The sequence below is a fragment of the Pipistrellus kuhlii genome, unplaced genomic scaffold, assembly GCF_014108245.1.
Source record: "Pipistrellus kuhlii isolate mPipKuh1 unplaced genomic scaffold, mPipKuh1.p scaffold_m20_p_1, whole genome shotgun sequence".
NCBI lineage: Eukaryota > Metazoa > Chordata > Mammalia > Chiroptera > Vespertilionidae > Pipistrellus > Pipistrellus kuhlii.
Window position 1 is genome coordinate 51,394,517 of NW_023425404.1, and position 27,693 is coordinate 51,422,209.

The 27,693-nt window shown below is 53.4% G+C and overlaps 1 protein-coding gene across 3 annotated transcripts in view; it reads right to left on the bottom strand.

The window, feature by feature from the left end:
- The window catches only part of STARD9 (StAR related lipid transfer domain containing 9), an 82,404-nt gene that overhangs the window by 1,477 nt on the left and 53,234 nt on the right, over window positions 1-27,693 (bottom strand). For 2 of the 3 annotated variants that reach the window (XM_036444789.2, XM_045583462.1), the window contains 16 exons: window positions 26,541-26,592; window positions 26,072-26,209; window positions 25,293-25,375; window positions 25,046-25,149; window positions 20,039-20,211; window positions 19,135-19,600; window positions 7,029-17,084; window positions 6,648-6,845; window positions 4,652-4,835; window positions 4,157-4,294; window positions 1,791-1,908; window positions 1,551-1,672; window positions 1,315-1,379; window positions 987-1,189; window positions 716-813; window positions 405-563 (listed from right to left, as the gene is read on the bottom strand). In XM_036444789.2, the coding sequence (XP_036300682.1) occupies window positions 405-563; window positions 716-813; window positions 987-1,189; window positions 1,315-1,379; window positions 1,551-1,672; window positions 1,791-1,908; window positions 4,157-4,294; window positions 4,652-4,835; window positions 6,648-6,845; window positions 7,029-17,084; window positions 19,135-19,600; window positions 20,039-20,211; window positions 25,046-25,149; window positions 25,293-25,375; window positions 26,072-26,209; window positions 26,541-26,592 (12,357 nt within the window). The remainder of the gene's footprint in view (window positions 1-404; window positions 564-715; window positions 814-986; window positions 1,190-1,314; window positions 1,380-1,550; window positions 1,673-1,790; window positions 1,909-4,156; window positions 4,295-4,651; window positions 4,836-6,647; window positions 6,846-7,028; window positions 17,085-19,134; window positions 19,601-20,038; window positions 20,212-25,045; window positions 25,150-25,292; window positions 25,376-26,071; window positions 26,210-26,540; window positions 26,593-27,693) is intronic. The other variant, XM_036444795.2, reaches the window with a different exon arrangement.

Sequence of the window (27,693 nt, forward strand, 5' to 3'; positions counted from 1 at the left end):
AGACTCCTCAGAGAGTCTGCGGTCCTGGGCTCTGCTGCTCAGATCTAGGCATTGGCTTCACCTCCCGGTGACAAAGGTCAGGCCAGGGGGCTGGGAGTAGAGCCGAATAGAATGAAGGGGTCCTGGCTCTGCTCTGCTGAGGCGGCTGCCTGTGCCCCCGGGGACCCGGGAACAGCCAGAGGAGAAAGGCTGTAGGCTCTCTGGCAACAGCAGCGTCAGAGAGGGCTGATCCACTCTGTCCTCTGATTCCCCAGCGACTCCCTCCCCTTACTGTGACCCGAGAAGCCCCTGAGTGTCAGGCCACAGGGCCAAGGCGCTGAGGACATGGAGCAGCTAAGCCGGCTAAACAACATCCCCAAGGGGCTGTGAGGGTAAATCCAGGCGAGCTGCAGGGGGCGCATCACCTGGGCCAAGTAGATGACTCTGGTGACCTCCTTGCCTTCCACGGTGAGGGGCTGCAGGATCCAGGCACTGGGCAGGATCTCCCCTCGGACCATCTCTTTGCTGGGTCTCGGCATGGATGTGTCATATACAGACTGAGCCGCCATGACAAAGAGATGCCCCTGGGACAGAGAGAGCGGTGTGAGTCCTGCCGATGTGATCACCAAATAGGCTCCAGACTTCTATCACCCATTCTCCTCCCCAGAGGACCTGAGGCCCACAAAGATTGCTTCTCACAACACTCCAGCCCACGCTCTTCCCCCAATATCTTTACCGCCAGCCAGGCAGGCACCTCTTTGGCTTCCACGCAGACACAGCAGAAGTCCCGCGGCTGTTTCAGTGCACACAGGGCCGGGTCGCACACCACGTACACTGGCAGGTCGGGGATGGGAAGAGTCGGCAGGTTCAGGTGCACAGACAGACCTAGTCCTAAATCCTCCCCAGGCCAGGGGCCCCCCAAGTCCCCCATCCTCACACAACCCGACACCCAGCTGGAGGCGGTCTGAATTCCACCGGCCTGCTACCTGTCCCCGGGCAGAGCTTACCGAGGTGGATGTTTTTGGTCACTCGCTGATGCAGCCTCGCTGTCTGGATGGGCTTGTGGTACAGGGGCCACAGGGTGGGGTCACTCACCGCTGCCCACACATGAGACAGCGGCTGGGACACCACCCCGGCCCCCAGGAAGCCGTGCCGGGTAGAGGTGAACACCTTGTTGTAGAGCTGCACCTGCTGCTCCTCACCCTGGGAGCTGGGGCATGAGGGGGGGGGGGGGGAGTGAAACGGGTGCCGGGGTCACAGGGCAGCGCAGGGTGGAGAAGGGGAAGGAGGGAGGCGAGCAGCACAGCGGGATGAGGACAAGACAAAGGAACTCACGTCCAGCCGGCTGCTACCTGGCCATTGAAGAGATTGTGCAGATCAGCTGAGCAAGCAGCCATCACCTAAGGACACAGTGACCACACCCAATTAGTGGGATTGGTATAAACCAGACTCTGGGGTTGGTCACCAGTCCCCTTTTGTCACGGTAGAGAGCCACCAGAAAAGCCACATCAGCCCTGCTCTTTCCCTCCCGGCTCTTCCCCAGCTATGCTGTCCAAGGAGCAGTTCCTCACGTCAGCCAGACAGATGTCCACAATGTGCTTGGCCAAGTCCTGGTAGGAGGAGGAGAAGCCGCTCCCCAGGCTGGACACGCTGGACGAGGAGCAGCAGCAGCTGCCCAGGGAGGCTCTGCGGCCTACAGGGAAGAGGGGGGCTCTGACATCCGCAGCTTCCGAGGGGCAGGCACTCCCTGGATCCGGCAACCGCAACCCCCAAAGTGCCCAAACCAGGCAGGTGACTGCCCCACCACTCACTGTGGGCCCAGTTCTTCCAGGCAGATCCAGCCAGATTCAGGTGACTGTTCCTCACTGCAGAACGGCCCTGCACGTCCCCAATCCAGGAGTCTCCAGAATCAGGCAAGTTGGTATCCCCCTGCAGAAGCGAAGCTGCTCAAGACCAGAACAGAGGAAGCGAGAAAGCAGATGCCAAAAAGCCACTGCCTCTGAAACACACCAACACTTCCAACATAAATACAGGGAAGCCCTGGCTGGTTTGGCTCGGTGGATAGAGCATCGGCCTGCGAACTGAAAGGTCCCAGGTTCGATTCCAGTCAAGGGCACATGCCTGGGTTGTGGGCTCGATCCCCAGTAGGGGACTTGCAGGAGGCAGCTGATTCATGATTCTCTCTTATCATGGATATTTCTATCTATTTCTTTCTCTTCCTTCCTCTCTGAAATCAATAAAAAATATATATATTTTTTTAAAAATAAATAATACTTGGTGTTTATTAAAAAAAACAAACACAAAAAACTGAGGGAAAAGATCTTCCCCTATGGAGAGTACAGGAGGCCAGATGACCCAAGAGGTCAACAGCAACAGAAACCAGTCCCACTGTTTTCTTGGGAGGATGAGGAACATGGACTAGGCAGACAGGGAAAGGGATGGGTATTTCCCTATAGATCCTTAATTATGTATATATTTTTTGCCTTTTCAACTCATATTATCTATATAAAACACCACATTTAATAACATACAGTTAAAGAGAAAAGAGAAACACTATTCGACTATTAAAAAGAATGAGTCAGCACTAGATTTATTGATATTCAAGATCCAACCAATATTTTTAAAGGAAAAAAAACAAAGGGACAAAGTGAGTACCGTATGCTTCCACTCACATGCTTTACAAAAAGATATATTCTTATAGACGCACAGGCTATCTCTGGAAATATACACCAAACAGGACGAATGACTGCTTCTGGGGAGGGCAAATAGGAGACTGAAATATGCACTAGACACTGTGTCCTTGGCTACTGTTTGAAAACCATGTGTTGTTGTTTTTTTGTTGTTGTTTTTTTACTATGTGGAGTTTTTCTTTATAAAATTAATTCAAATTTTCTATCCCCAGCCAGGTCTCATCTCTGGGTCCCAGATAGATCAGTATTCCAACAAGCCCCTGAATTTCTCAGAGGTGCTTCAACCCAGTAAATACAAAACTAGATTCATGATCTTCCCACAAAACCTGTCAGCCTCCAGGGCTTCCTGACACTGTCCTCAAACCCAAAGCATGCATGGTTTTCAACCCTCCCGTCTCCCTTCCTCCACATCCAGTTTGAATCCACACCCGTTCCCCTTCACCAGGAGCGCCCTAAGCCAAGCGATCATGAAGCTTTGCCGTGGTCACTAATGGGTCTACAGAGCTGATCTTACCCCTTCTCACAATCTCATCCTTCTCTCCCTACTGAAAGGCTTTCCAGCAGCTTTGGGGAACTAGAAAGGCCCAGAATTCTCAATTTAGTCCATCCGATCTTGCATTTTCTGGTCCTTTTTTTCATGTAATTCTCTCTCTTTACATTCCAACCAAACAAGTGTTTTAGCTCCTCAAGCTCCTCCTCCCTCAGGGCCTCCCTGTGGGCCCTCTGGACACCCCCAGCGCGGAGCTCTCACTGCAGAATCTCTCACCATCAGCTCAGAGCATCTTCACTGAGCATCCAGACTAGGTCAGGCCCCACCTTTCACACTGGCTTAGCATTCCTTCCTCTATGCGGCTCTTTGCCCCTTGAATGTGGCTCTTCCACAAAATACCAAGGCCTGGGCGAGTCTATTTTGAAGAAGTGGTGTTAGAAGAAGTATAAGTTTTAAAAATTTGGCTCTCAAAAGAAATTTCAATCATCATACTGTTGATATTTGGCTCTGTTGACTAATGAGTTTGCTGACCACTGATCTATGCCTGGGCAACCAGCCGGCAGCTATAATGCACACTGACCACAAGAGGGCAGATGCTCAATGGAGCTGCCAAGCCACAGCAACTTTTCAGAGTGCCCTCTTGCACTCCAGGGGGGTGTTGGACTGCTGGTTTCAGCCTGATCCCCACAGGCCAGACCGAGGGACCCCACTGGTGCATGAATCTGTGCACTGGGCCTCTAGTTATAAAATAAGCTCTTTAATATTTATCCTTTTAATAATCTAAGGACAAGAATAGTTTTGCTCACTGCTGCACCCTCAATGCTTAAAACATCTACAAAACAAGCAGCTGTTGAATGAACGAAGAGAAAGACGGAACTAGAGGGAAGCCCAAAGCCACCGCCATCCAGTGTCAGCAGTGACTGGAGGCAGAACTTCCTGCCCAAACGCGAGCATTAGCGGCCGGTCCCGAGCTTACACCTAGCACCTGCCCACTCACCACACTGCCTGGGGATGGGAGCTGGCCTGCCAAGGCTGGGCTGCTGTTGTAGCCAGAGGTGACCCCAGAGGACAGGCTTCCACTGGAGCTGGTGCACAGGGAGCTGGAGGCAGCCAGGGTACGTAGTTTTTCCTCTTCCTGGGAAGGACAGATCACTGTCAACCAGCTTCTGGTGCACCCTCACTACCCAGGCCCCACAGCCCCAAATCCTCCTCTCACCTCCCAGTCCCATCACCCCAGTGCCTCCCACCTCAGCCACACACCCTCACACTCCCCACCCCCCACCCCTACTCGATACCAAGGCAGCCTCCTCCCAGACTCTGGCCCAGCGCCAGGAGCTGGTCTGATGAGAATGGCACGTAAAGACAGTGAACACAGCTTTGGACCTGGCACCAGGGGTCAGATGCTACATCCCCTGCCCGAGGCAGCCAGTGAGGACCGAGCAGTCTGAGTCTGCCTCCAGGCTCCAGGCCTGCCCTGAAACCCGTTTCCCACCCTCAGCAGCTGGGAGATGATCTGCTGGCGGATTCTCAGCTTCTCCTGTTCGGCTTGCTCCCGCAGCCGGTCCCGGGCCCGGGCGATCTCCATCTTGGCCTCCTCACGAGCTCGCTGGTATTCTCTGAGCATCAGCTCTATGTCAGAGGGTGGCCGAGCAGACCTTGGCGCTGACCCCGGGTTCCTGGGAAGGACCAGACGGGCAGAGAGGTGCCTTCTAACACGATGGGTGGGCGATGGCCATGGCCTGCTCACCCCAGGCCTCTTCAACGCCTTTTTTTAAACTTTAAATAATTTTTCAATTATACTTGACGTACGTACTAGTTTCAGGTATACAACCTAGCGATAAGACATTTATATACCTTACTAAGTGGTTCCCCTCTTAGTCTAGTACCCACCTGACACCATATATAGTCATTACAATATTATTGACTATATTCTCTTTGCTGTACTTTACATCCATGACTATTTTGTACTTTTTAAAAAATATATGTTTTTATTTATTTCAAAGAGGAAGGGAGGGAGCGATAGACACATCAATGATGAGAAAGAATTATCAATGGGTTGCCTCCTTCACCCCCCCTCCTAGGGATTGAACCCACAACCCAGGTGTGTGCCCTGACTGGTAATCAACTGTGACTCCCTGGTTCAGGGATCAATGCTCAATCACTGAGCCACACTGGCCAGGCTATTTTATACTTCTTTTTTTAAAAAATATATTTTTATTGCCGAAACCAGTTCGGCTCAGTGGATAGAGCATCGGCCTGTGGACTGAAAGGTCCCGGGTTCGATTCCGGTCAAAGGCATGTACCTTGGTTGCGGGCACATCCCCAGTAGGGGGTGTGCAAGAGGCAGCTGATCGAAGTCTCTCTCTCATCGATGTTTCTAACTCTCTATCCCTCTCTCTTCCTCTCTGTAAAAAATCAATAAAATATATTTTTTATTATTGTTTCAGAGAAGGGAGAGAGAAACAGAAACATCAATAATGAGAGAGAACCATTGATCAGCTGCCTCCTGCATGCCCCCACAGGGAATCAAGCACACAACCTGGGCATGTGCCCTTGAATAGAATCAAATCCAGGACCCCCTAGTCCACAGGCCGATGCCCTATCCGCTGAGCCATACCAGCTAACAGTTTTTTGTACTTCTTAATCCCATTACCTTTTTCACTCATTTCCCAATCCCCTTCTCCTTTGGAAACTGTTAAAATGTTCTCTGTTTCTACGAGTTTGTTTCTATTCTGTTTGTTCATTTGTTTTTTACAGTAGATTCCACATATAAGGGAAATCATATGGTGTTTGTCTGACTTATTTCACTCAGCACAGTACTCTCTAGGACCATCCATGTTGTTGCAGATGGCAAGCTTTCGTCCTTGTTTATGGCTAAGTCATAGTCTATTGCATGTATGCACCATTTTTCTTTATCCATTTATCTACTGATGGACACTTAAGTTATTGTAGATAATGCTACAAATGAACAGAGGGTACATTTTGTTTGTTTTTTATTTAGTGTTTTGAGTTTATTCTAATAAATGCCTAGTAGAACAGCTGGGTCCCTCTTTGACTTTTGTTACAGCCTTTGTTTTAAAGTCTATTTTGTTGGTATAAGTGTTGCTACTTATTTCATTAAATACCTTTTCCATCCCTTTACTTTCTGTGCAACCCCACTCTGGAGTGACCCAGCCTCTCTTTGCCCACAGGGTCTTCAGTTTGATTTTGTATCTTATTCGGAGGCTCTGACCTGCAGTCTCCTTCTGCCACAGCTACTCTGTTCCTCCTCTCCCAGGACTTCCCTTTGCCCACCCCTCCTCCGCCCCTTTGTTCCCTTTGTCCCCTTTGTCCCTGCTCCCGCAGCCACCTCCGCATGCCAGAGGTTCAGCAGACCCTCTGCTGGAATTGCTGCTGTGAGAGGAAGCTGCAGCCTCCAGCCTCCAGGACACTAAGACTCCCACCCCACACAGAACCCACTCCCTGCAGGGTTCTGGGTCCGCCTGTACCTGGTTGTCTCCACAACATCCTTCCGCAGCTGCTGCAGGTATTCCCGGCGCCTGCTGGGTAAGTCAAGGTCACCGGCGGAGAGGCCCCCGTTAGGCAGGGAGCTCAGCTGTTTCTGGGGGCTGAGGCTTCGAGTCCGGCGGAAGTTCTGAAGTCGCTCAGCCCGCTGTCTCCGGAGGGACTCGATGGTTTGTTTTTGCCTGAGATAAAACATTATTGATTCACTGAAACCAGCCATGAATGCCCTTCTCCGTTTTATAATCTCTCTGACCCCTGGAAGATCCCAGAACTGAGCAAGAGGAGAGAGAACAGGCAGCTCGGAGCCTTTGGTTCTTTCCTCTCAGGCCTCTCTCCGCCCTCCCCCTCGAGGCCGGGACCCTTACCAGGCATGCAGCTCCTCCCAGGTGGACAGCACCGGCTCCCGGGCGGTGAGTGCCTCCCCCGTCCCGCTCTGCAGCACCTCGAGCAGGGCATCCGACTTCCCGAAGCCGCGGTGCAGTTTTGCTTCTGTGAGCTCCGTGCTGAGTGTGGGGTTCTGGGCCCCGAACAGGGGGATCTGCTCCCTCTGGGACCACGGGTCCTGGCTCTGGGCGCCCAGAGGCTGGGAGGGAGGCTGTTCCTGCTCTCCAGCGCTGCCAACATGCCTGGGTCCCAGCAACCCGGTCACTCCCGGCTCCCCACGAGAGCCATCCTGAACCCCACACCAATGACGGAATTTGTTATGCACTGGAAGGTCCCTCAGGCTGTGATGCTGGGGCTCCGGAGACATGCACATCTGCGAACTGGGGCGCAGCAGCCCCTGAGGTAGGCAGGCCTCAGCTGGGCCAGAGGGAGAGCCCTGGAGCTTCGTTTCGTCAGTCGTCTCAGACACAGGGCAGGGGCCGAGGTGCTGCCCGACTCCCCCCGAAGAGGCATCGTTGACTGCGGGTTGTGGCTCCCCTGCAGAGGCTGAGCTCTCACCCCCATTTTCGGTCCCGCTCTGCCATGTATTTGGCCCTCTGCCGCAGAGGGCGCCACACTCCAGGGGAGCCGTGTTCTCGGGGACAACGTCCTCTGCCGGCCCCGGACTTCTGGTCCGCAGCGGCAGGGGCGGCAGTCTGCTCTGGACCCAGGCGGGGGCCTGGGGCTGGAGCTGCTGTGGGGGCTGCTCCAGGAAACGAACGTGGGGTTTTGAGCTGTGCGGCGGGCTGATGGGGGAGCTCCCCTCGAGCATGGGCCCGCCCTCGTTCCTCTCTGAGGAGCTTCTGCCTTCACACAGGCCCCGTTCTCTCGGGGAGCTGCCTGCCTCCCCAGTGGCTGGGGAATAACTGTCCATTGGAGGTTGGGGGGAGTTCGGGGGAAGGTCTGGGCTGGAGACAAGCTCCTGGTGGCCTTCAAGAGGGTGAGCTGAGTGGATGGAGAGAGACAGGGAGCCTAAGGGGAGCTCTGACCCTTGAGTGCTGGCACTGAGTGCGAGGATCGGGGAAGAGGCCCTGTCCACCAGCAAGGCACTTGTGGGGTACAACTCCTTCGGGGCCCGAGGCTCCCCGCCATACTCCGCCGCACCGGGGCAGGGTCCTGGGGAGCGGGGAAGGCTGAGGCTGGGGCTGCTGACAGCCAGGCAGGAGGGCTCGCTGGGCTGGGCGCCGGGCGGCAGGGCAGCGTCGGGAGAAGCCCGGGGGCTCCCAGAGGGGAGGCTCTGCCCAAGCGGGGCCTCCTGAAACCTCAGGCGGGAGGAGGGTGCTGCAGGGCTCAGGGGCCTGCAATAAGTGCTTTCTTCCCGAAGAGCCGGGGGCCGTGCTGGGTTCCATGCCGGTCCCTCCGCCTCTCTCTCCTGAACTGTCCCTGGGCCGTGTCCCTTTTCCTGAGACATGGTGGAGACATCCGAGCCCAGCGCTTCAAGGACCGTGCTGACCTCCTGAGGGCTGGCCTCTGGGGCCCGGAGGTGCAGAGGTGGGGAGGCCAGCTCAGTCTGGATGCTCTTATTCTCGGTGGTCTGAGTACAGCCGTCCATCGTGAGGGTCTGGGATGCCTCACCTGGGGTCTCCCTCTTGGAGTTTTGCTGCTTTTCAGCAACACCTGGCTGCGAGAGACTCCCCAGCAGCTCTGAGGTGCTGTGTAGGAGCTGCGAGAGGTGGAGAGACAGGTTGTGCATGCTGGCCCAGGAGGCCAGATCAGAGACCGGCGCTGCGCTGGCTTCCAGATGGGCAGAGGGGATGTCCGTATGGCTCCAGTGGAGCCTGCGGCCCAAGGTCTGTGCGCCCTGCTCCAAGGGGCTCATCCTGGACTGTCCCCCAGGGCCGCCCGCCTCTGATGGGCACAGCAGCGTCACCTCATTCACTGGGCCTTCAGTCCAGGGGGACGCACTCCTCAGAGGGCCTGCTTCACCAGGGGGGGCCTGGAACTGGGCTCTCTCACCGGGACGCTTAGCGGGCGCTGCTCCTCCAGGGCCCGTCAGGATGCGGTGGTTCCCCAAGGCGAGCGAACAGTCCCACACTTCCCAGGCCTCACGCGAACCTCGGGGATTGGCACAGGTGCCGAGGTGGGAGTGGAATGGGGCGTTCTGGTCCTCTGGGCGGCTGTCCACCCTGGAGCTCCGGGCCGTTTTTGATGGTTCCAGGCCCTGGGCTGAGTGGCCACAGGAGACATCGGCCGTATTGCCCAGCTGCTTCCAGCCAATGGGTGCAGGACTCGCTGGCGGGCCGGGCAGGACGCGGGGACTGATGTCACGGGAGCCAAAGCGCGACGCTCCTCTGTCTGCCTCAGAAAGCCTCCCTGGCCTGGCCTGGCCGCCCGGGCTCTGTGGCTTTCCCTGCCGGGCCGGTTCCACTGTACCCGGCATCCAGCAGGCCGTCAAACTGGGGGTCGGCATGCACCAGGCGGCTGAGGGCGTTGGGTAAGGAGGGCTGGCAGGCTGAAGGGGCCTGTGAGCAGCAGAGCTACTGTTCCAGTCAGATGAGGCTTCCTGATCGCAGCTCGCAGCTTCCAGAGATGTTCCCACTGCTGACTTTTCTAAGGAGCAGCCCCAAGGATGGGGGTTCCACAATTTGTTAGGCCCCTGTGTCTCTTCATCTGTGGGGGAAGGAGGTTCCACACTCAAATTCAGCTGCTGAAGAGACCGGGTAGAGCTGATCACGGAGAACTGCGGCCTGGGGGGGGACCCGGAGTCTCTGGGGCCAGAGAAAACGGCAATGACAGGGAGTGCGCGCCTGTGGGGGGGAGCCGGCTGCTGCCTTCCAGAAGAGGGCCGGCCACGGCTCTGGGCCACAGGCACCACGGGGTCACTGGCTGAGTCTGTAAAGGCCGGTGAGAGCGCCTTGGGCGCAGAAGCCTGGGCTGCAGTCCCCTCCTCTCCGCCTGCAGCGCTCACCTGGAAGCCATCGAAGTCACCGTCCTGGGCCTGTGGGGGATTCATGCGCCGGGCAGGGGCTTTGCCGCCACCCGAAGCCTGCTCTCTCTGCTGCTTGTCCTCCTCCCAGAGACTGCCAGCCTGGGCACCGGGGATGTGCTTTAACTTGGCTACAAATCTGGCTTGGGGATCCAAGCTCCTGTGATCCCTGGACTCGGTGGGAAATTGTGGCGTTTCTGGAAGGCATCTGACAACATTTTCTGAACACCCGTGCTGTGGATCCACCAGCAGCTCACTCTCAACAGACCCTTCGCTTACATTCAGGGCATGTTGTCTCCTGGTTGGTGCAGGTAGCTCTGGCTTGGTATGAGACTCCTGTGCGTTCTGGCCACCTACTGAGCTGTCCCGAAACTCCGTCAGTGGCTCGGAGCACGCGCCTTTAGGAAAAGGGGCAGCCTCAAGCTCTGCACGGGCTGCCTTCTCGGCAACCTTTTCCTCGGGGTCCTCTGCAGCCACTGAGGGGCCGAGGGAATCCGCCTGCATGTCAGGGGCAGAAGGGGAGCTGCAGCCTTGACCCCGAGAGAAGGCAGAAGTGGCGGCAGAGGGCTCCGGAGTGCTGCTGCCTGGTGGCCCAAATTTCACACCGAGGCCTTTGGGCTCAGGGCCTGGTGTCAGGAACACCTCGGGCTCACGGGAATAGCTCTCTCCTCTCTCATCCATTCCGTGGGCCCTGCAACATACTTTGCAGGTTGGGTGGAGAGTTTGTGGGGCAGCCTTCCCCAGGTCACCATCTCTGTGTAGCAGTGAAGTGGAGAAAGGGGAGGAGCAGGCATAAGAAGCAGTGGCTTGAGGGCTGCATGGTTGTTGACAAGTAAGAGTTCTGCTGCCTTCCTGCCCCCCAGATGGGCTGAGAGTCTCTCTGCCTTCAGTGCTCCCTGCTGAGAGGACAGCACAATCTGAAGTTTCCTGGTGACATCTGCGCATGGCCTCCTCTCTCACTCCGCCGGGGTCTGGGCTAGGTCTTCGATCCGGCAGTGGAGCCGGCTCACGGTGTTTGCTGCCAGCGCTGCGGGCTTCTGCCAGCCCAGAGCCAACACCCCCCGTCCTCACACACTGCTGAGAGGGCACTTCTGGCTCAGCTCTTCTCGGGGCTCCAGGCAGGACACTACTCCTTTTGGGCCGTGCCCTCCCTTCTTCTAAGCCACTGGAAGCCTTGGGGTCTTGGGCATGGTCTTGGGGAGGCCCTGAGAGACTGGCAGAGTCCTGAACGTTACAGATCGCAAGGTGACTTTCAAAACAGGTAGTTTTTTCTCCCTGTGCAGCCACGGTGAAGTTAGCTGACTCTCCCCCACAGGTGGTGGGTACAGTTCTGGGTTCTGGGCGTGCCTGGCTGCTCTCCTGACTGCCAGGGGGCATGCCCTCTGCCATCTCCCAGGGAACGGACTGGCTCTGCCCATGCTCACTCACTCCAGGATTTTTGGAAGGTTCCTGAGAAGATAAGGCAGCGTCTACTTTCCCTGCTGTTACCCTCCTGGCTTCCTCTAGAGCTGAAGAAGGAAGACTGTCCGGGCCTACCGGACCAGCAGAAATCCTAATTGCTTCTTGCTTTTCCTCCATGATTTCAAATGGGCCCGAATAACATATAAACTGCTCATCCGCTCTCAGGAAAAGTCTCAGTTTTCCAGAATAATGGCTTTTGCCTAGAGCACGGTCAGCAGGGGAGAAAACCTGTGAGGACTGGCATGGCCCTTTAACGTCAATGTTGGGCAGAGGCTGAAAGCTGTCTGCAGAGAGGGGTGTGGTCCTAAGCGCGTTCCTCTTATCAGGCCGCAGATGTCCTGGTCCAGCAGAGGGAGACGCCACACGAAACCCCTGTGCTCCACCCTCATTCCCAGTCCTGTCTGACACTGGCTGGCCCGTGTGCTGACACCGAGGCCTATCAGGGGCCCCTGAAGAACATTCAGGCTCTAACACAGTCTCGTAGTAAGGAAGGACTGTGCCCTCAGTCACCAAGTCATGAAACTGTTCTCCGTGGGCCCTTGTCTCTCTGATCTCCTCCAGCACAGCGAAGCCCGTGGACGTGTGTGCAGGGGGCTCAGGGTGTGGCTCCAGGGACACAGTTGCTGAGAAACTAGCGCCGGTAGGACCAAGGTCCTCGGCCTCCTTCTCTGCCTTCTGCCTCACCTCTCGGCCCTGGTTGTTACTCTCTGCTAAGGGACAGTTGGCCCTCTTTTTAAGCGTGCTGGCTCTTTCTGCTTTCTGTACAGCCACCTTGGCTTCAGAAGGAGAACCCACTCTGGTATTCAAGCCCACTGAGGTGCTTCTGGGGTCCCCTCCCAGGGCTTGGGGGCTGGTGCTGGCTGATCTCCTGCTGATCTCAGCCCCCAGGGGAATGGTCTCTGGTGCACCAGATTGACCCCAAGATCCTAAGGCCATGAAGACTGCAGACCCACAGCAAGCAGCGTGTGTCCTGGAGGACGCCTCTCGCACATCTCCCTGAGGGCTGTGGCTTCTGGGCTCTCCACTCTGGCCCTGACACCCTGCTTCAGTTACCCAGAGACTGGTGGGCATTTTCAACACTGTAGGATCCAGCACATAGTCAACTGAAGAGAGGCCTATATCATCAGGTGCATGAAGATGGCTTCTTGGCAGTCTTGGAGAACTCAAGGGCAAGGTGTTACTCAGGTCTCGATGGGGAGCCTTAGAGGAGTCTGGCTGACTCGGCGAGGGGCCTGTCTCCTGGCTGAAAAACGTGCCCATACAACGTTGGCTTGGACTAAGAAGCTTCCGAGTCGATGGGACCATTCTGTATTGCTCGTGTAGGCTCTCTCCTCTTTGCATAGTCATTTCCTTAACTCTGCCTTGGATTTTTGGCTCCTCTGGGTAAAAACTACTTATGTGTTTGGGAACGTGGCCTTCCTGAAAATCTTCCATAGTCTCTGATTCCTCAAAACTTTCCGAGCCACGGGGCTGCCTTCTGGGGCTTGCTGATGCATGCACCACCTCACTGTCCTCCTCGGAGGGCCACTCGGGCCTGGGCCGGAACGGCACAGCTCTGGCCAAAGCTTTCCTTCTCCTTGGAGTAACAAAAGTGCGGGCGCACTCACTGTGAGTTATACATACTCCTAAATAGTCACAGGTGTCCCTGGCAGGTCTGTCTAGTACAGCTGTGGAATTGTGCTCTCTCACAAATTTAATATCTTGTACCCAGTCTCTTGACTTAAAGGGACTCGGGATGACGTTCTGATCTCGGGGATCTTCCCCAGGGGTACTGCTAGTCTCCATTTCTCCAGCATCACCATCCCTAAAATCAGTATCATCTGTGTATTCTGGAGAAGACAGCTGGTCCCTGAAGGTCAAGTGGCGTCTAGAGCTGCCTGGCTTCAGGATACGGTCAGCCATCTCCTTGTCCTGGAGCACAAACTCATGACTGACGCCCACTGTATGGGGAGCATAGAGCTGCTTATTCTGCTTGGATTCGATTTCCAAGATGCTATCTTCTAGCTGCATGACACTCTTAATTAGCCTCGCCATTTCGTCAGCATTATTAACTCTTTTACTCGGTTTCTTTCCCGAAGGTGTTTCTTTGTGATTTAACACTTCTTGCAACTTTCCAGGGCCCTTGCATTCAGTGAGGTTTCTTTCCTGAGAGCACAGAACTGACTGGAACCTTTCTTGTGCAGATTCTGTCCATGGCCGCTTAGACTCTTCTGAGCGGTCTCTGGGATGGAGAGACTTTCCAGGAAGCCCAGTTTCATCCTTCCATTCCGCCCTGTGGGCTGGACTCCCATCCTGGGCTATCACCTCTGGGCTCCTTACTCTAAGATATGCCGATCTAGACTTGTCCTTGTCAAAACCTAAACTGATGGTTTTATAGGTGAAATCAGACCTGGCCACCAAAGGGGACTGTCTACAGATATCAGAGGCCCGGCTCTGTCTTAGGACTGCGTTCTGCTCCTGCCCTTCTTCCCCACTTGCCTGAGACTCACAAACAAAAAGGGGCTTCCCGAACCCAGAGCTGCCGGAGGACACGGTGCAACTGGACTGCATCGTGGTCTTTTCTCCCTCGAGTGCTGGAAGACTGTGTTTATTTAAACTTCCAAGTTGATTTTCATACTCACATTCTTTTGTGCTGGCAGACGGAAGAAAATGTCTGTTCTGAGCAACAAAAACATATACTGAGTTATGGCTTCCAGCGCGTTTCCCTATTTCTCCACTAACCTCCGCTGTGTTCAGAGCAACTGGCCTCTCGGCTGTGACCTGCTGAAAGGCGGCAATCTTGGAATCCTGTTTGTGTAAGAACGCGGGCGAGTTACTCTTTAAATAAGCATCCTGGAGGGCCTGGTAGTCCTGGCCAAAGCCCCAGGCCTCCCTGGGGGGCGGGGAGGGCACTCTGGCTTCTCTGCAGGCCGGGATCTCCAGGGCCGTTTCCGTCAGGGCGTCCCGGCTTTTGGTCACGTAGAATGTCTCTAAGGGAGGTGGCTGCAGGGCAGACGGGCATGAATTCCAAGGAGCAGAGTGCAGGAACAGCTCCGGACCTGAAGGAAAGGCAGAGGGGAGATTGGCGTGTCTTCCAACCACTTCCGTGGCACTCTCCTGGCAGTCTGTCTCCTCTTCCTGCGGGGGGAGGTGGCTGTTGTGGATTAATTGCCCTGCCAGGCCTACACTGTCCTTCCTGAGAGGAGCACAGCTTTGGGGCTGAGGATCTTCTTTGGTGGCTACAGTGACGTTACTGTGACAAGGGTTCTTCAGGAAGAAACATTCTTCAGAGGAAGTCATCAATCCCGGCTTCCCCCCGCTGCTGCTCGGAGAGGACTCTTCCAAGTTGCTCTGTTTGATGTCACATGCTCCTGTCATGGAATTTGCCACCTTGTTCTCTGCTGCAAAGACCTGTGCGTTTGTAGCTCCAGAAGTCAAGGATTCTATGTCCGCTGAATAATTTCCACTGTAACTCACCTCTTTCTCACTGGTTGTAAAGAAATCTGAAGTGCCTTCTAACTCGACACTCAAACTGTCCTGTTCTTTCTCTGCCCTCAAATGCCTAATTTTGGATATATGGATAGGAAAGTTGTTGAACTTCAAACTGCTAGATAGCCCAGAACCAACTACCAACACAGTACCTCCTCCTCTGCTAGAAGCTTGGGTCAGGGAACCAGAGTCTTCCTCGAGAGAGGTGAAAGCTGGCCTGGGCTCTCCGATGGCCTCCAACACAGGATGAGATAGTTCAAGGAGGTACTTTTGCTGAAGGGCCGCCCAGTCCCTCTCACAGGCGCTGCCTACGTAAGTAAATGAGGTGGCAGAGGCAGGCAGCACGCTTGGTACACTCGAGTTGTTGGATGTTTCAGCGTTGCCCTGCTGGGCCGGGTCAGAGACACCTCTGGCCTGAAAGGTGCCATCCACTCCGGACGGAAAAAGCCTGTATGACCCCCAGAGGGACAGCCTGGATGTATCAGAAGCAGGAATTGTGTACACGGCTCTGACACTGCAGGGCAGCTCTGCACCACCTGTGGGCAGCCTGGGAGTGTAGGGCAGGACTGCCTCTCTCCCCGATGGCTTTAGTTCTTCCATCTTTGGCCGGAGTCCAGGCCTCTCCCGACCACTGGGCTGAAATTCCTGGACATCAGGACTTGGACATAAAGAATCCCCTATTCCCAGGGGGCTGTTCGGATTGATCTTGGAGTCACAGGAAAACCAGGAATCCATGGACAACAGAGGGCTCCCTCTTGAAAGCGGCATGCTTTGCAGAGTGGTGGCTTGCTCAGAGGTGCTTGCCCCCACCTCTGACTCAGGCTGTGCACAGCGGGGCAGGGGCTGGGAATCAAGGTAAAATGAACTGCTCATTGGCAGGAGGGCATCCAGCCTGGCTCCTGTTCTTTGGGTGGCAGGACCAAGCCTGCACACTGCCTCCTGGCTCACAACGGGCAGACTGGAGGTCTGCAGGCGCCAAAACGTCTCTGTTGGCATCTCATCGGCTGAACTGAAGAAAGGCTCTTCTTGCTGATCTTCCCCAAGTTCTTCCTCAGCGTCAATCAGGCTATCCAGCGACAAGCTCCTGAGAGCCTGGGCGAACAGGCCCCTGTCTGAGCATGTGGGGAAGCTCCTCACAGACGCTCCAGCGCTGGCCCTGGGGTCGCTGTTAAGATAACTGTCCCCCGGGCTGTCCTGAGGGCTTTGGTTCCTCTTCTCGGTCAGCGAGTCCTCGGATATTTGGCTGTTGTCACTTTCCGTGTTCTCCGACTCTGGGGGGTGCCATTCCCTCCCTGGGAGGGTCCCTGGCTTCACTGGCTCCTTTGGGGCTTTGGCACAGACACAGGAGAGAGAATCCACCGAGTAACTGCTATCTGCGTCCGATAAATCGCCTTCTTTTTCTCTTGTGGGGTCCTCCCCTGGGCCGGCATCTGTGAGTGAGGCCATGGTGTCTGTGCTCCCTGCACTGTGCTGCCTCTTCGAAGGGCTGCCACGGAGCAAACGAGAGGACTTCTTGGTAATGCCTCTGACCCTAGTTGCCAGCATCCTCTGCTGCCTTTTTGATGTCCTATTTGGAGAAGGTGGTTGGGATTCTGTCCAAAAAGTTTCAGCTGCCTTTCCATGCCCAGCTGCCTGTTTGAGTCCATGGGGATGTGAGCAACTGCAGCTGGCTCCGTTAGCAGCCTGGTGGGTCTCCAGGTCCCCTTCTCTTTGCCACCCTGCTGGTCCGTGGCCTGAGTCCGACAGTCTCTTAGTCATCCTGGCCTGGGTGGAAGGCGTGAGGGCCTCTGGCTCATCCCTTGGCTTCAGCATGTTGGCTGGTTGTCTCTGAGAGGCTGAGCTCTGGGACACCACCCAGTGGGGCTGCTGACGCCCTCTCTCCCTCTCCTGGATGCTGGAAGATGTAGAGCTCATGCTGAAGCAGGTGCCTGGGGCCCAGCCTCCCCTCCTGGCCAAGGCCGCCCTGGCTGTGCACAGCTGCCCCTCCCCCAAGGAGCGGAGGACATTGTCGCTGGAACGCCCTGTCCTTGGAGGATACGCAGCCTGGGACAAAGACTCTTCTGACCGGGTGTTCTCTGAGGTCTGATCAGTGGAGTCTGGTATAGGAGGTAATGTGCTAGAGGGATCCCGATTCAGGAAAACACTGTGGAGACAAGGAAAGCCACCTCAGAAAAGCAAGCAGTCCCTATTTCCTGCTGGCAGAGGGACTGCAAAGTCCCACTTGCTGTACCACGAGAGGTTAGAGACTAGGCCAAGGTCGTGTCCTTTGATGTCAGAGGAAAGCTTTGTAGGAACAAAAGGAAACTGTGGACTATAGTCCTGGCTCTCAAAGTGGCCTCAGGTGTACTCTGTCCCTCAATATTTTATCTCATAGAAAGGTTGAAGTGAGTCAAATCATGCCTTTAAAGAAAACTTCTAATTAGTTGACAATAGGAGGAACAGAAGAACAATTTAAATAACACTACAAAAAATCAAACGGACAAATCTGCAACATAACACATTCTAAAGAACTGGCCCACTCTCTTTAACAAATCAATTATATAAAGAAAACAAAAAATTGATTAAAAGACATAACCACATGAAGTGTGTAAAACCTATTTAGATCTTAATTTGAACGACTATAAAAAGATATTTTTAGGCAATTAGAGAAATTTGAATATGCCCTAGGTGTAGAGCACATCTAATAATTTATCTTAATTTTGTTAGGTGTGATACTGACAATGCGGGTATAAGAAAAGTCCTTAGGTTTTAGAAGTGTATACCTTACATAGGACTGAAATGACATGATGTCTAGGAGTTGATTTAAAATACATCACCAGAGCCGAAACCGGTTTGGCTCAGTGGTAGAGCGTCGGTCTGCGGACTGAAGGGTCCCAGATTCGATTCCGGTCGGGGGCATGTGCCTGGGTTGCGGGCACATCCCCAATAGGGGTGTGCAGGAGGCAGCTGGTCAATGTTTCTCTCTCATCAACATTTCTGGCTCTCTATATCTCTCTCTTCCTCTCTGTAAAAAAGCAATAAAATATATTTAAAAAAAAAAAATACTTCACCAGAGTTGCGGGCACATCCCCAGTAGGGGGTGTGCAAGAGGCAGCTGATTAATGATTCTCTCTCATCGATGTTTCTAACTCTCTGTCCCTCTCTCTTCCTCTCTGTGAAAAATCAATAAAATATATTTAAAATGAATAAATAAATAAATAATAAGAAAAAAATACTTCACCAGAAAAAGGAAGGAGGGAGATAAAGCAAGCTTGGTAAATCTTGATAACTGCCGAATGTGTTAGGTATTATTCCTCCAAATTTGTGTATGTTTAAAATTTTTCATAATAAGAAGTTGGTGGTGGTGTTGTTTTTAAAGCCTGCCTACTACTCTGAAGACCAGAGAGGTAAGCAAATATACCACCACAGACATTGTGTGCCTACTATGGGCAAGGACTGTGCTGGGCCCAGAGGATATGAAGGGGAAGACACAGTTCCCTGTTCCAAGCATTCTTGGGAGATAACATATCCTTACCTTGACTGAATGTAAGGAGTGAAGGAGGAAAGAAACAAGAGGATCCCAAAGTGAACTTGGAGTCACTCACCAGTTGGCAGATGGGGTCGGGAAGCTCACTTGAGGTGGCAGGTCAGGTGGGGAGGGAGGAGGAGGAAATGTAGGGACAGAGTCTGGTTTGAGGCAAGATGAGATGGAAGTGGGGCTGGAATACACAGGAGATGTAAGTGGATAGTGAGAGTCTTTAGATAAAAAAATAAGGTTCATGCCGAAACTGGTTTGGCTCAGTGGATAGAGAGTCGGCCTGCGGACTGAAGGGCATGTACCTTGGTTGCGGCCACATTCCCAGTGGGGGGTGTGCAGGAGGCAGCTGGTCGATGTTTCTCTCTCATCCATATTTCTAACTATCTCTCTCCCTTCCTCTCTGTGAAAAATCAATAAAATATATTAAAGAAAAAAATAAGGTTCATATAGATTGCACCAAAGAAGCAAGAGCTGCCTCTCAGAGTGGAGAAGGGAAAAGCCTCAGACTTAGTGGATATCAACTACAGAGAAAGAAGAAGAAGAGCAGAAGAGGAAAAGGGTGATGAGGAAGAGATGAGCAAACACTTCTTTCCATTCTACAGACTGAAGAAGCTGAGGCCGGGCAACGAGGTTGTAACCTCAGCCAGAGCGCCCAGGGGACAGCTGCTGCCCATACCTGCGCAGTTGGGGCAAGCACCGGAGGCAGAGCTCCCGGAGGCTCAAAAAGCTGCCATTTGTCGACTCGCTTCGACATTGACGTCCTGGGAAGGCATCAGGGCTGGGGACCTGGTGTGGGGGCTCCGGGGAACCATCATCTTGGAGCCAGTACAATGCCTTGAGCTGCTCCAGTCTCTTCTGGGCCTCCAGCAGCCTCCGCTTCTTGATGCTTCTCTCTAGCTGGAATGAGGCCTTTTTTCGCCTTACGTTCCTGTCTGCCACCCGAGGAGTTCGCCTCTGCAGGAGCTGGAGTGGCACCGCCCGCCTCTGGCTTCTGACCAGTGGGGACAGTTGAGGCTCAGGATATGTCTGAAGCCAAGAATCAGTGGGCACAGAGGCCTCAAGTTCTCTCTCTGCTGTATGGTCTTGCTGTTGCTGCTGCAAGCTGGCCAGCCAGGTCTCTTCTTTGATCAGCCACTGCTGGTCTAGAAACCAAAAACATCCTGAGAGAAGGTTGGCACCCCCCTCCCTGCCGGTGGCTGCCTGGGCTCAGACACCCCTGGCCACAGATGGACCGGTACAGAGTGAAAGAGCTGGCCAGGGTGGCATCCCCTTACCACCGGGCAAGAGAATGAAGCCCCAGGCCTCGGCACAGCGAAGGGTAGGCAGCAAAGCAGGGACAAATGTGCGCATGAGAAAGCGTGAGCAGAGGCTCATTACTCAGGGGCAATGGGAAGCTGCTTCCTGATTCTTGCTTGTGGCCCCTTGTCAGAGCCTCTGGCCTCTAAAACAGAGGAGAGAATACCTAATACCAAAGATTCTATCGTATCACAAAGAAAACACAGAGAATACAGAAGGCTGGGGAAGCGTGAAAATGAAGAGGTTGGAAGATGAAGCAGACACTGTGAGCAGCGGGCACCTACCTTCTTTAATCTGCCAGCTGACAGGTGCCTGCTCCAATTCCAGGTCCTGGTTGGCTCTAATCTGTCGTGCTAGGATTCGCTGCCTGCGATCCTGCTGCTGAATATCGGCCCTTTGAGGTGTCCCTCCAGCCCCGGGTAGCTGTTCCTCGTCACTCTGCTCCCCCGGCACCTTCCTGTCACAGAGGGGCCGGGTTATCCAGGGAAATGCAAACCCAGTTCAGTGCAAGCCAGCGGCCATCGAAGCCTCTCTGAGAGCCCCTGAATTCAACGGGGCAGAGAGGCTTTGGACTCCGGCCACGTGGGCCTCCCAGGCGTGTGTCACAGGGAGCTCGTGATGTCACAGTGCAGGACGGAGCACGGTCCTCAGACTAGTATATTCTTAGATTGTGGGTTTAGCAGAAACACAGTATATTTTGGTTAAGAAAATAACCAGGAACATAAAGCAGCTTTCAGACAAACAAACAAAATCCTGTAACATTTTAGCTAAATCAAGAAATGTTGTCCTTTAAAAAAAAAAGAGTTTTCTGCTGGAAACAAAGTGGAGCAGAAGCCCGGAACCACGGTAGGAGTGGAGGGTCTCACACATGTGCGGAGACTACAGCTGCGCCTGTTCCCGGAAGGAGGCCCTAGTCCGGGGGAGCGGGGTGCACCCGCCCCCCGCCCCGCCCCGCCCCGCCCGGCGAGAGCCCGCGTGAAGGCGGCTCCCAAGCGTTAGGCTGCAGTATCCCTTTCAGGGACAGATGCAGAAGCGTTTTCTGGTGAAACTGTCTGGGATTTGTTTAGATCCAGTGGGGAGGAATAGAGGGAGGTGTGTGGGTATGTAAATGAAATAAGATTGGCTATGAGTTGATACTTGTAGTGTATTTTGGATTTTCCAGAATACAAAGTTTAAAAAGAATTCTAGATTACAGTCATACTTCATTCTGCCACCAGGTTCCTGTGTGAACATGGACGAGGGAGAGCCTTCCCCTGAAGACTGACAGCTTTGGCCTGCATGCTAACTTTGCCCAGGTTACACGCTGCCTTCTGAGGGGACCTCACGTGTGTTTCTGCAGGGTCGCCCCATCCCTGTCGTTCGGGTTAAGTGTGTGGGCGCTCCAGAGTGGCAGTGGGAAGGGTCAGCATGCACAGGAGCCTCCTGCAGCCCTCGTTCCAGCCCCGGGGTGCCAGGACCTGGCACTGGAGCCAGCTCTCAGTCCGAGCGGTGTGCTCTAAAGGACCACTCTGCTCAGGAGATTCACATTTCATAGACCATAATGAAACCATGAAGGCTTTCGAAGCAGAGGTCTTCAGCCTGTGAGGCAGGCTGGGTTTTTGTGAGGGAAGCATCCCAGGAGCACGGCCGCACCACTCGTTATGTGTGGTCCAGGCTGCTGGGGCGCCGCCCTGGCTGAGCTGTCACTGCAGCAGAGACTGTGAGTCCTGCAGAGCCTGAGATACTGCCTGGCCCTTAACAGATCGTTTGCTGCCTCTTGCTTAGAGGAACTCATATCTCTTAATACAGGCCTAGGAGGACAGTGAAGGATGGATGGAAGGGAGAGTGCCTGGGCGGATACGTGCACAGTAGAAGCTGACACACCAGCAGTGTCTTCTCTGTGAAGGACTGGGGGAGGTCACTCGATGTACTGTAGGTCCGAGGACTAGGACAGGCCCTGATACCTGAGCAGGTGCACCGTGGGGAAGACTGGCACTGCTGCTGTGGGCAAAAGGCCAAATCCACAAAGGGGAGTGTACGTAAAAGAGCAAAGATGCCCTTTGATGCATGTGGCAAAAGGCTAGGGATAGTAATAGTAATTGGAATTTTAAAAAAAACAAACAGTTAATGCCACATGAACAGAAAAAGCAGGGAAACATTTTATACACACCTGTGTCATGCCTGCACTACTGCTCCAAAATATGTCTGACCACAGAACCGAATTCCAACGTCAGCCCATCCGAGGGTCTCAGACAAACTCAGCTAAGATCCACGGGGCAGGAACGGGATCTATAATTCCCTGATGGCATTAAGATTCCTTCTCTGCCATTCCAAACCCTGATTGCAATTTCCTTCTCCCTAGAGGTGAGCTCCCTCGAGCCCTCCTCCTGGAAAATGGCAGCTGCTAATAACCCAGTAGTTTCCTTCACGGCAGCGTCAGGCCTAAGAGGAGGGGCGGTCTAGGAGGATCGCTGCAGACAATGCATATTCACCCCAAGATGCCAGCTGCCATCAGGCTGCAAACGGCTCCCCTGCTAAGTACATCAGCCAAAAAGCAAGTGAAAAAGAAAATACCAACCTTATGCTACATATCTGGGTAGATTACCAAGGGCAAGCTTCCAGTTACCTGCCAGCCAAGGACCTCTGTCTCTCTCAGATGACTGCCCTTCATCTTGGGTGCCTCCTGCCTCCCCCAGCTGCTGCCTGGTCCCCTCCTTGCCAGCACTCCGTGGTGCCCTCCTGGCCACCTTGATCTTACAGCTTCTGCAGCAGAATGCAGCAGCGTCTGCTCACTGATGCAGCAGCAGCAATGACAGTGTCTCCCAGGCCCTGGGCACTTAAGGTTAAGCCCCCAAAATTCCAAACGGGAAACTGCAAAGAACAGTTTCAAAGACAAACCCCTCTCTGGTCCAGATCACTGCTGCAAGAGGAAAGGAGGCAGACTGGCATTTCCCCTGGAGTCAGAGGCTTACAGAGAATGGCTCTGAGCTCTCTGGAGTCAGCTCCGGCTGTGCAGGCTCCCACAGGTACTCCTCCAGAGAGAAAAGAGAGGGAAAGAAAGCCTATGCCAAGGAGAGGCTTGGGAGCCAACACTCTGCCAACCCCACCCAAAAGCGGAGAAAAGACAGTCAAGGAGATGCAGCCATACCACTGGGAACCCAGCTGACAACAGGCAGTTTTCTCCACTCTCACGGGCTCTTTCCTCAGTCCCGCTGCCCAATCACAGGCCAGAGCCCCACACACCCAACTTCTACCAGGACTGGCACAGGGTGCTGGCTACGGCAGCTGGGCAGGACCAGCTCAGCCCACAGGGTCCTAGAGCTGGTGCTGAAGAGTGGAGGTAGCGAGTGGGAGGCCTTGATTCTCCCACTTCTCTCTGTCCTCTCTGAATGAAAGGGAGTATTCTCAGTGTTAATGAAAGGTCATGTCAGTGCCTGTGGTGCTAGAGAGCCCAAGAGGGCGGTGAAAGGACAGGAGACCAGTGTTCCCCGGTCAGCTGGTGAGACGGGGACAGGAAAGCGAAAGGGAGGCTGCATTCCTAGACAGCTCTCCGTAAGAACCTCCCACCTGGGGAGCTGTAGCTGTGGGATGCCAGGGACTTGGCAGAGCACTCCACATGTTCTAGCTTTTTCATCCTACTTCAAGGATCCCTGGGAGAGAGAGGGCAGTACCCTTAGAGGAGCAAATAGATTCAGAGATTCAGTAACTTGCTGGAGGCCACACAGCTTTTCTGTCATCGCCAGGAGGCGAAGCAGCTTTATCCAACCCCATCATCCTCGCTCTTTAAGTTTCAGGGACATTCTCTGTAAGCCTCTGAACTCTGGGAAAAACAGATCCTAGTTCATCTTTCCAACGGAAATCTTACTAAACAAGGCCTCCTTTCATGGACTCATTACAAGGGAGGGCCACTCTGACTAAGCAAGAGCCTCAGCCTCAGTCCTGAGTCCATCTTGGCCTTGATGCACTTGACCCTGTGTCACCTCTCCCATCTTATCAGTCCCCCCATGGGACCCCTCAGTACCTCCTTAGATGCTATTGAATCCTCAGCAGCCCCACTGTGAGGATGTACCTGCTTCCCTCCCTGCCCCAGTGTACCTCTATTCCTCCACCTGACATCCCTCACTGCACGGTCAGACTTCAGGCTGCCTCCAGCTGCCACTGCACTCACCTGGCCTGAGGCAAGAACAGCTGGATCCCCAGAAGTAACCACGGGACCAATGCCATCAGAACCCCTCCAGGAGCCCTGTGCTCGTGGTGCTGGACAGCACCCTGACCCCGGTGGTCTCACAGGCACCGAATCCCCTGCTGACATTGCTAAAGGAAGTCCCCAAGGCAGCAGCCACTTTGCCTATGGGAACAGAAGAATACCACTGTTCCCAATACCAAATCCACAGGTATCTAAAGCTGGAAGGGAATTCTATGAAGAAATGGGCAAAGAATGACTATAAAGAAGAAAAGTAGTTGCCACCAATCACATATAAAACTCTGGCTCCATGCTGAAACCGATTTGGCTCAGTGGATAGAGCGTCGGCCTGCGGACTGAGGGAGTCCCAGATTTGATTCCGGTCAGGGCATGTACATTGGTTGCGGGAACATCCCCAGTGGGGGGTGTGCAGGAGGCAGCTGATCAATGTTCCTCTCTCATCGATGTTTCTAGCTCTCTATCCCTCTCCTTTCCTCTCTGTAAAAAATCAATAAAAATATATTTTTAAAAAAAAACAAAAAAACCTCTGGCTCCATGCCTCACAGTTACAGTGCTGGTGAAGTGAATGGGAGAGGGTAGAACCCCAAGATATTTTCACATTTCTTCTGGAGGTCCTGTCCTGTTATGCATAGTTCTGGACTCTTGGCAAAGAGAAAAAAAGGAGTCTCAGTCCCACAATGTCTTTAAAAACTCAGAGAAAGCCTGGAAGCTATGTGGCACACATCCGAGCTCCCACACAGGAAGCATGGAAGGTAACGAGGTTTACAGGGAGGGAAGTTCAGAAACTGAATCAAAGCTGCCTACAAACACACCACATTTAAATCTGGGTGACAGAGGAAAGTGGTATAGGAAACAACAAATGTCATGCCTTTCAGTGATGAAGAAAACTGGAATATCAAAGAGGAAATAAATGAGGGCCAAGACCACTTCCCTGCCAACTATCAGCCGAGCAGCTAGCTCAGCATCTTCAAATCACATTCCAAGTTGGTGCAGACCAGGCTCCATTCATACTGCGGCTGCTACCCTCATCTCCTCCCAGCTCCACGTTGTAATGGACTAAGAAGAAACATTCATAGGTTTCACAGCAGAATGAGCAGATGTTTCTCACCTTTTCTTCCCAAGCAGAGAGCAGAGACCCAGCCTGGAGGCAGTGACATCTCCATCCAAGTTCAGCCACTCCAAAGAGCCACTACCACCAACAGCCTCTCCGACCTGGGAACAGGAAGAAAGCACAGCAAGTCTGCAGTCATCGGTCCTCCCCACCCTCCCAAGAAAGCCAGACAAAGCTCAAACTCCTTCCCCAGAAAGGAGGCACCGGGAGGCCAGCAGCCACACACAGAGCACAGCGTGCTAACCTGCCTCCTCTGCCGAAGGACAGCGGCCTCTGCTGGGTGGCTGAATCGGAACGTCTGTGCTTTCCCCAGGGTTATGACTGCTCCTGTGGCAGAGAGGCAGAGAGGCAGATGAGAATTCAGCTCCTGTTCTGAGGATACACTACATGCAGGGCACTGTTCTGGGAGATGAAAGTCCTACCCTCAACAAGTGGATATCTCAGCTGAGCCAATAAAATATAGATTCATTGGATACTGCACAGCACATGCATCAAACTAATGAGATGAACAGGAAGAGCCTGGTACTCAAAAGAGAAGTAAGATGTGCCCCAGGTGTAGCAGTCAGGGAATACTTCATGGGAAAGGGGGAATGTAAGCTCAGCCTCAAAGGACAGAGAACTTAAACAGATTAAAAATAATAGTAATAGTGACAGTAATAATGATAATGAGTGTTTACTAAATGCCAAGAAAACTGTTAAGAACAACATTACATGAATTAGCTCATTTAACCCTCACACTTCCTGCTATTCAATCCTATTATTATCCCCATTTTTCAGATGAGGAAATGGAAGCTCAGAGACTTTCCCAAGCACAGAGCTAATAAACACAAGGACAAATTTCAGATTTATTCTCCATTCTGGGGCCCAAAAAATAGGGCTTCTTGCATGCGAAGAAGACTTATTAGGAAACCTTCCGATCTCTGGGTGCAGAGACTGCTTCACTGGGTTCTCTGAGTCCAGCCCATGAGCATGGAGCTGGTCCATCACTCATCCTGGCATAAACAGGAATGCAGACAGTCCTACCCTGGGTCAGACGGCAGGAGGCAGTGACTTCCCGGCCATTGACGAGGCAACGGGCCCCCTGAGCAGGCCGCAGAATGACGACCCCACAGGCGCTGGTGATGGTGCAGTGGTCTCTCTCGATCCATTGACCCTGCAGGACTACAGGAGAGGTGGGGGTCACCTGGACAGAGGCATGGCCCAGGGGAACACCTCCTCCATTCTTCCCATGAGATCAGAATCCACATCTGGAAGATCTCAAATCATGACAAGAGAAGAAGAGCCCACCTAGTCCTGGGTCCTCCCACATGTGGGTCCCCTCCTGTCATGTCCCAGCCACAGAGCTGCAATCCCCCAGCCTAGCCGCAAAAGGAGCGGCCCTTTAGGACTTCAAAGACCCTTTCCGCTCAGAGCACCATCCGGTTCCTCTGCAGAAACCTGTCAGGCCTGAGCACCTGCCACCAAGTGTCAGCCCAGACGCTCTGTCACTTACCAATATCCTGTTCCTGCTCTGAGTCAATCCTTCCTATTTTTGTTGTCCCCTCCTAAAGGGAAAAACAAAGCCATTGAAATGAGAATAAAAAGGAACACAGCCCTGCCTCCAGAGGAGAGTCCACTGTTGGAGTTTATCACTGTCTTCCCCCACCCACCCCAGCTTTTCCCATATCACTTCTCAACTTGGGTTCAGGCTGTTCTGACTGCTCCTCCCACTCACTCTGCAGCCAGAAGGACCTGAGAGGGTGGGGGCAAAAAATATAACAAAAAATATCAGCAGCAGATCTTTGCAAAGTCCAACAAGTGTTGGCAAACTCCTACAGCCTGAAGTTAGGGAATAGCCATGGCCATCAGAGACCTTAGTCTGAGGAAGTGGGCACACACAGGGATAGCTTTTCCCAGGGCTGAGGGTCATGTAGTCCAGTCAGTCTCAGACACACGTGTTCTAGAAGGTGAATGGGAGCACAGGACTTTTACCTTCTTGGTCCGCAGATGAAGTTTGACAGACACCAGATTGTAAGAAGGATAAAGCACGAATAGGACAAAAGCACATCTAGAATCAAAAAAAAGGACTGAAAGAGAGTATAAGAGAGGAGGGGAAACGGGAGTTAATATAAATGAGTCACAAGGTTAGTAGAAGACAAGGCCTTTTGGCCTTTGATTATGACAATTCAGACCACACAGCTCTGTTAAAGAAGGCAGCAAATGGCAAAGAGTTGCTGAGTTTAAATATGTATTTGTCATTAACTGAATAAACCATTCACTATGTCCTAGGCAATGTGCTGACTTATTACACCTCTGATTTAATCCTTTAACCCAAATGTAGGTATTATTATCCCCTGTTCGTATGTTCATAACGAGGAATCGGAAGCTGATGAAACCATAAACTAAATAGGAGAGTTCTGGCTAGAATTCCGTGCTTTTCCGACCTCATCATACCGCCTCTCCGGTAGCTGAGGCCTCGCTGTTCACAGCCTCAGGGGTGGTCCCTACCGTTTCCCCCAAAGAGCTGGTGAGAAGGAAGACTCCTAGAAGTGATGAATGAGGCTCTGCGCCTCCCTCTACATGCACACCCACAAATAGCCAGAGCCCAGACTTTTCTGCTCAGTCACTGAGGACCACACAAGCCAATGGACACTGGCCTCCAAGCA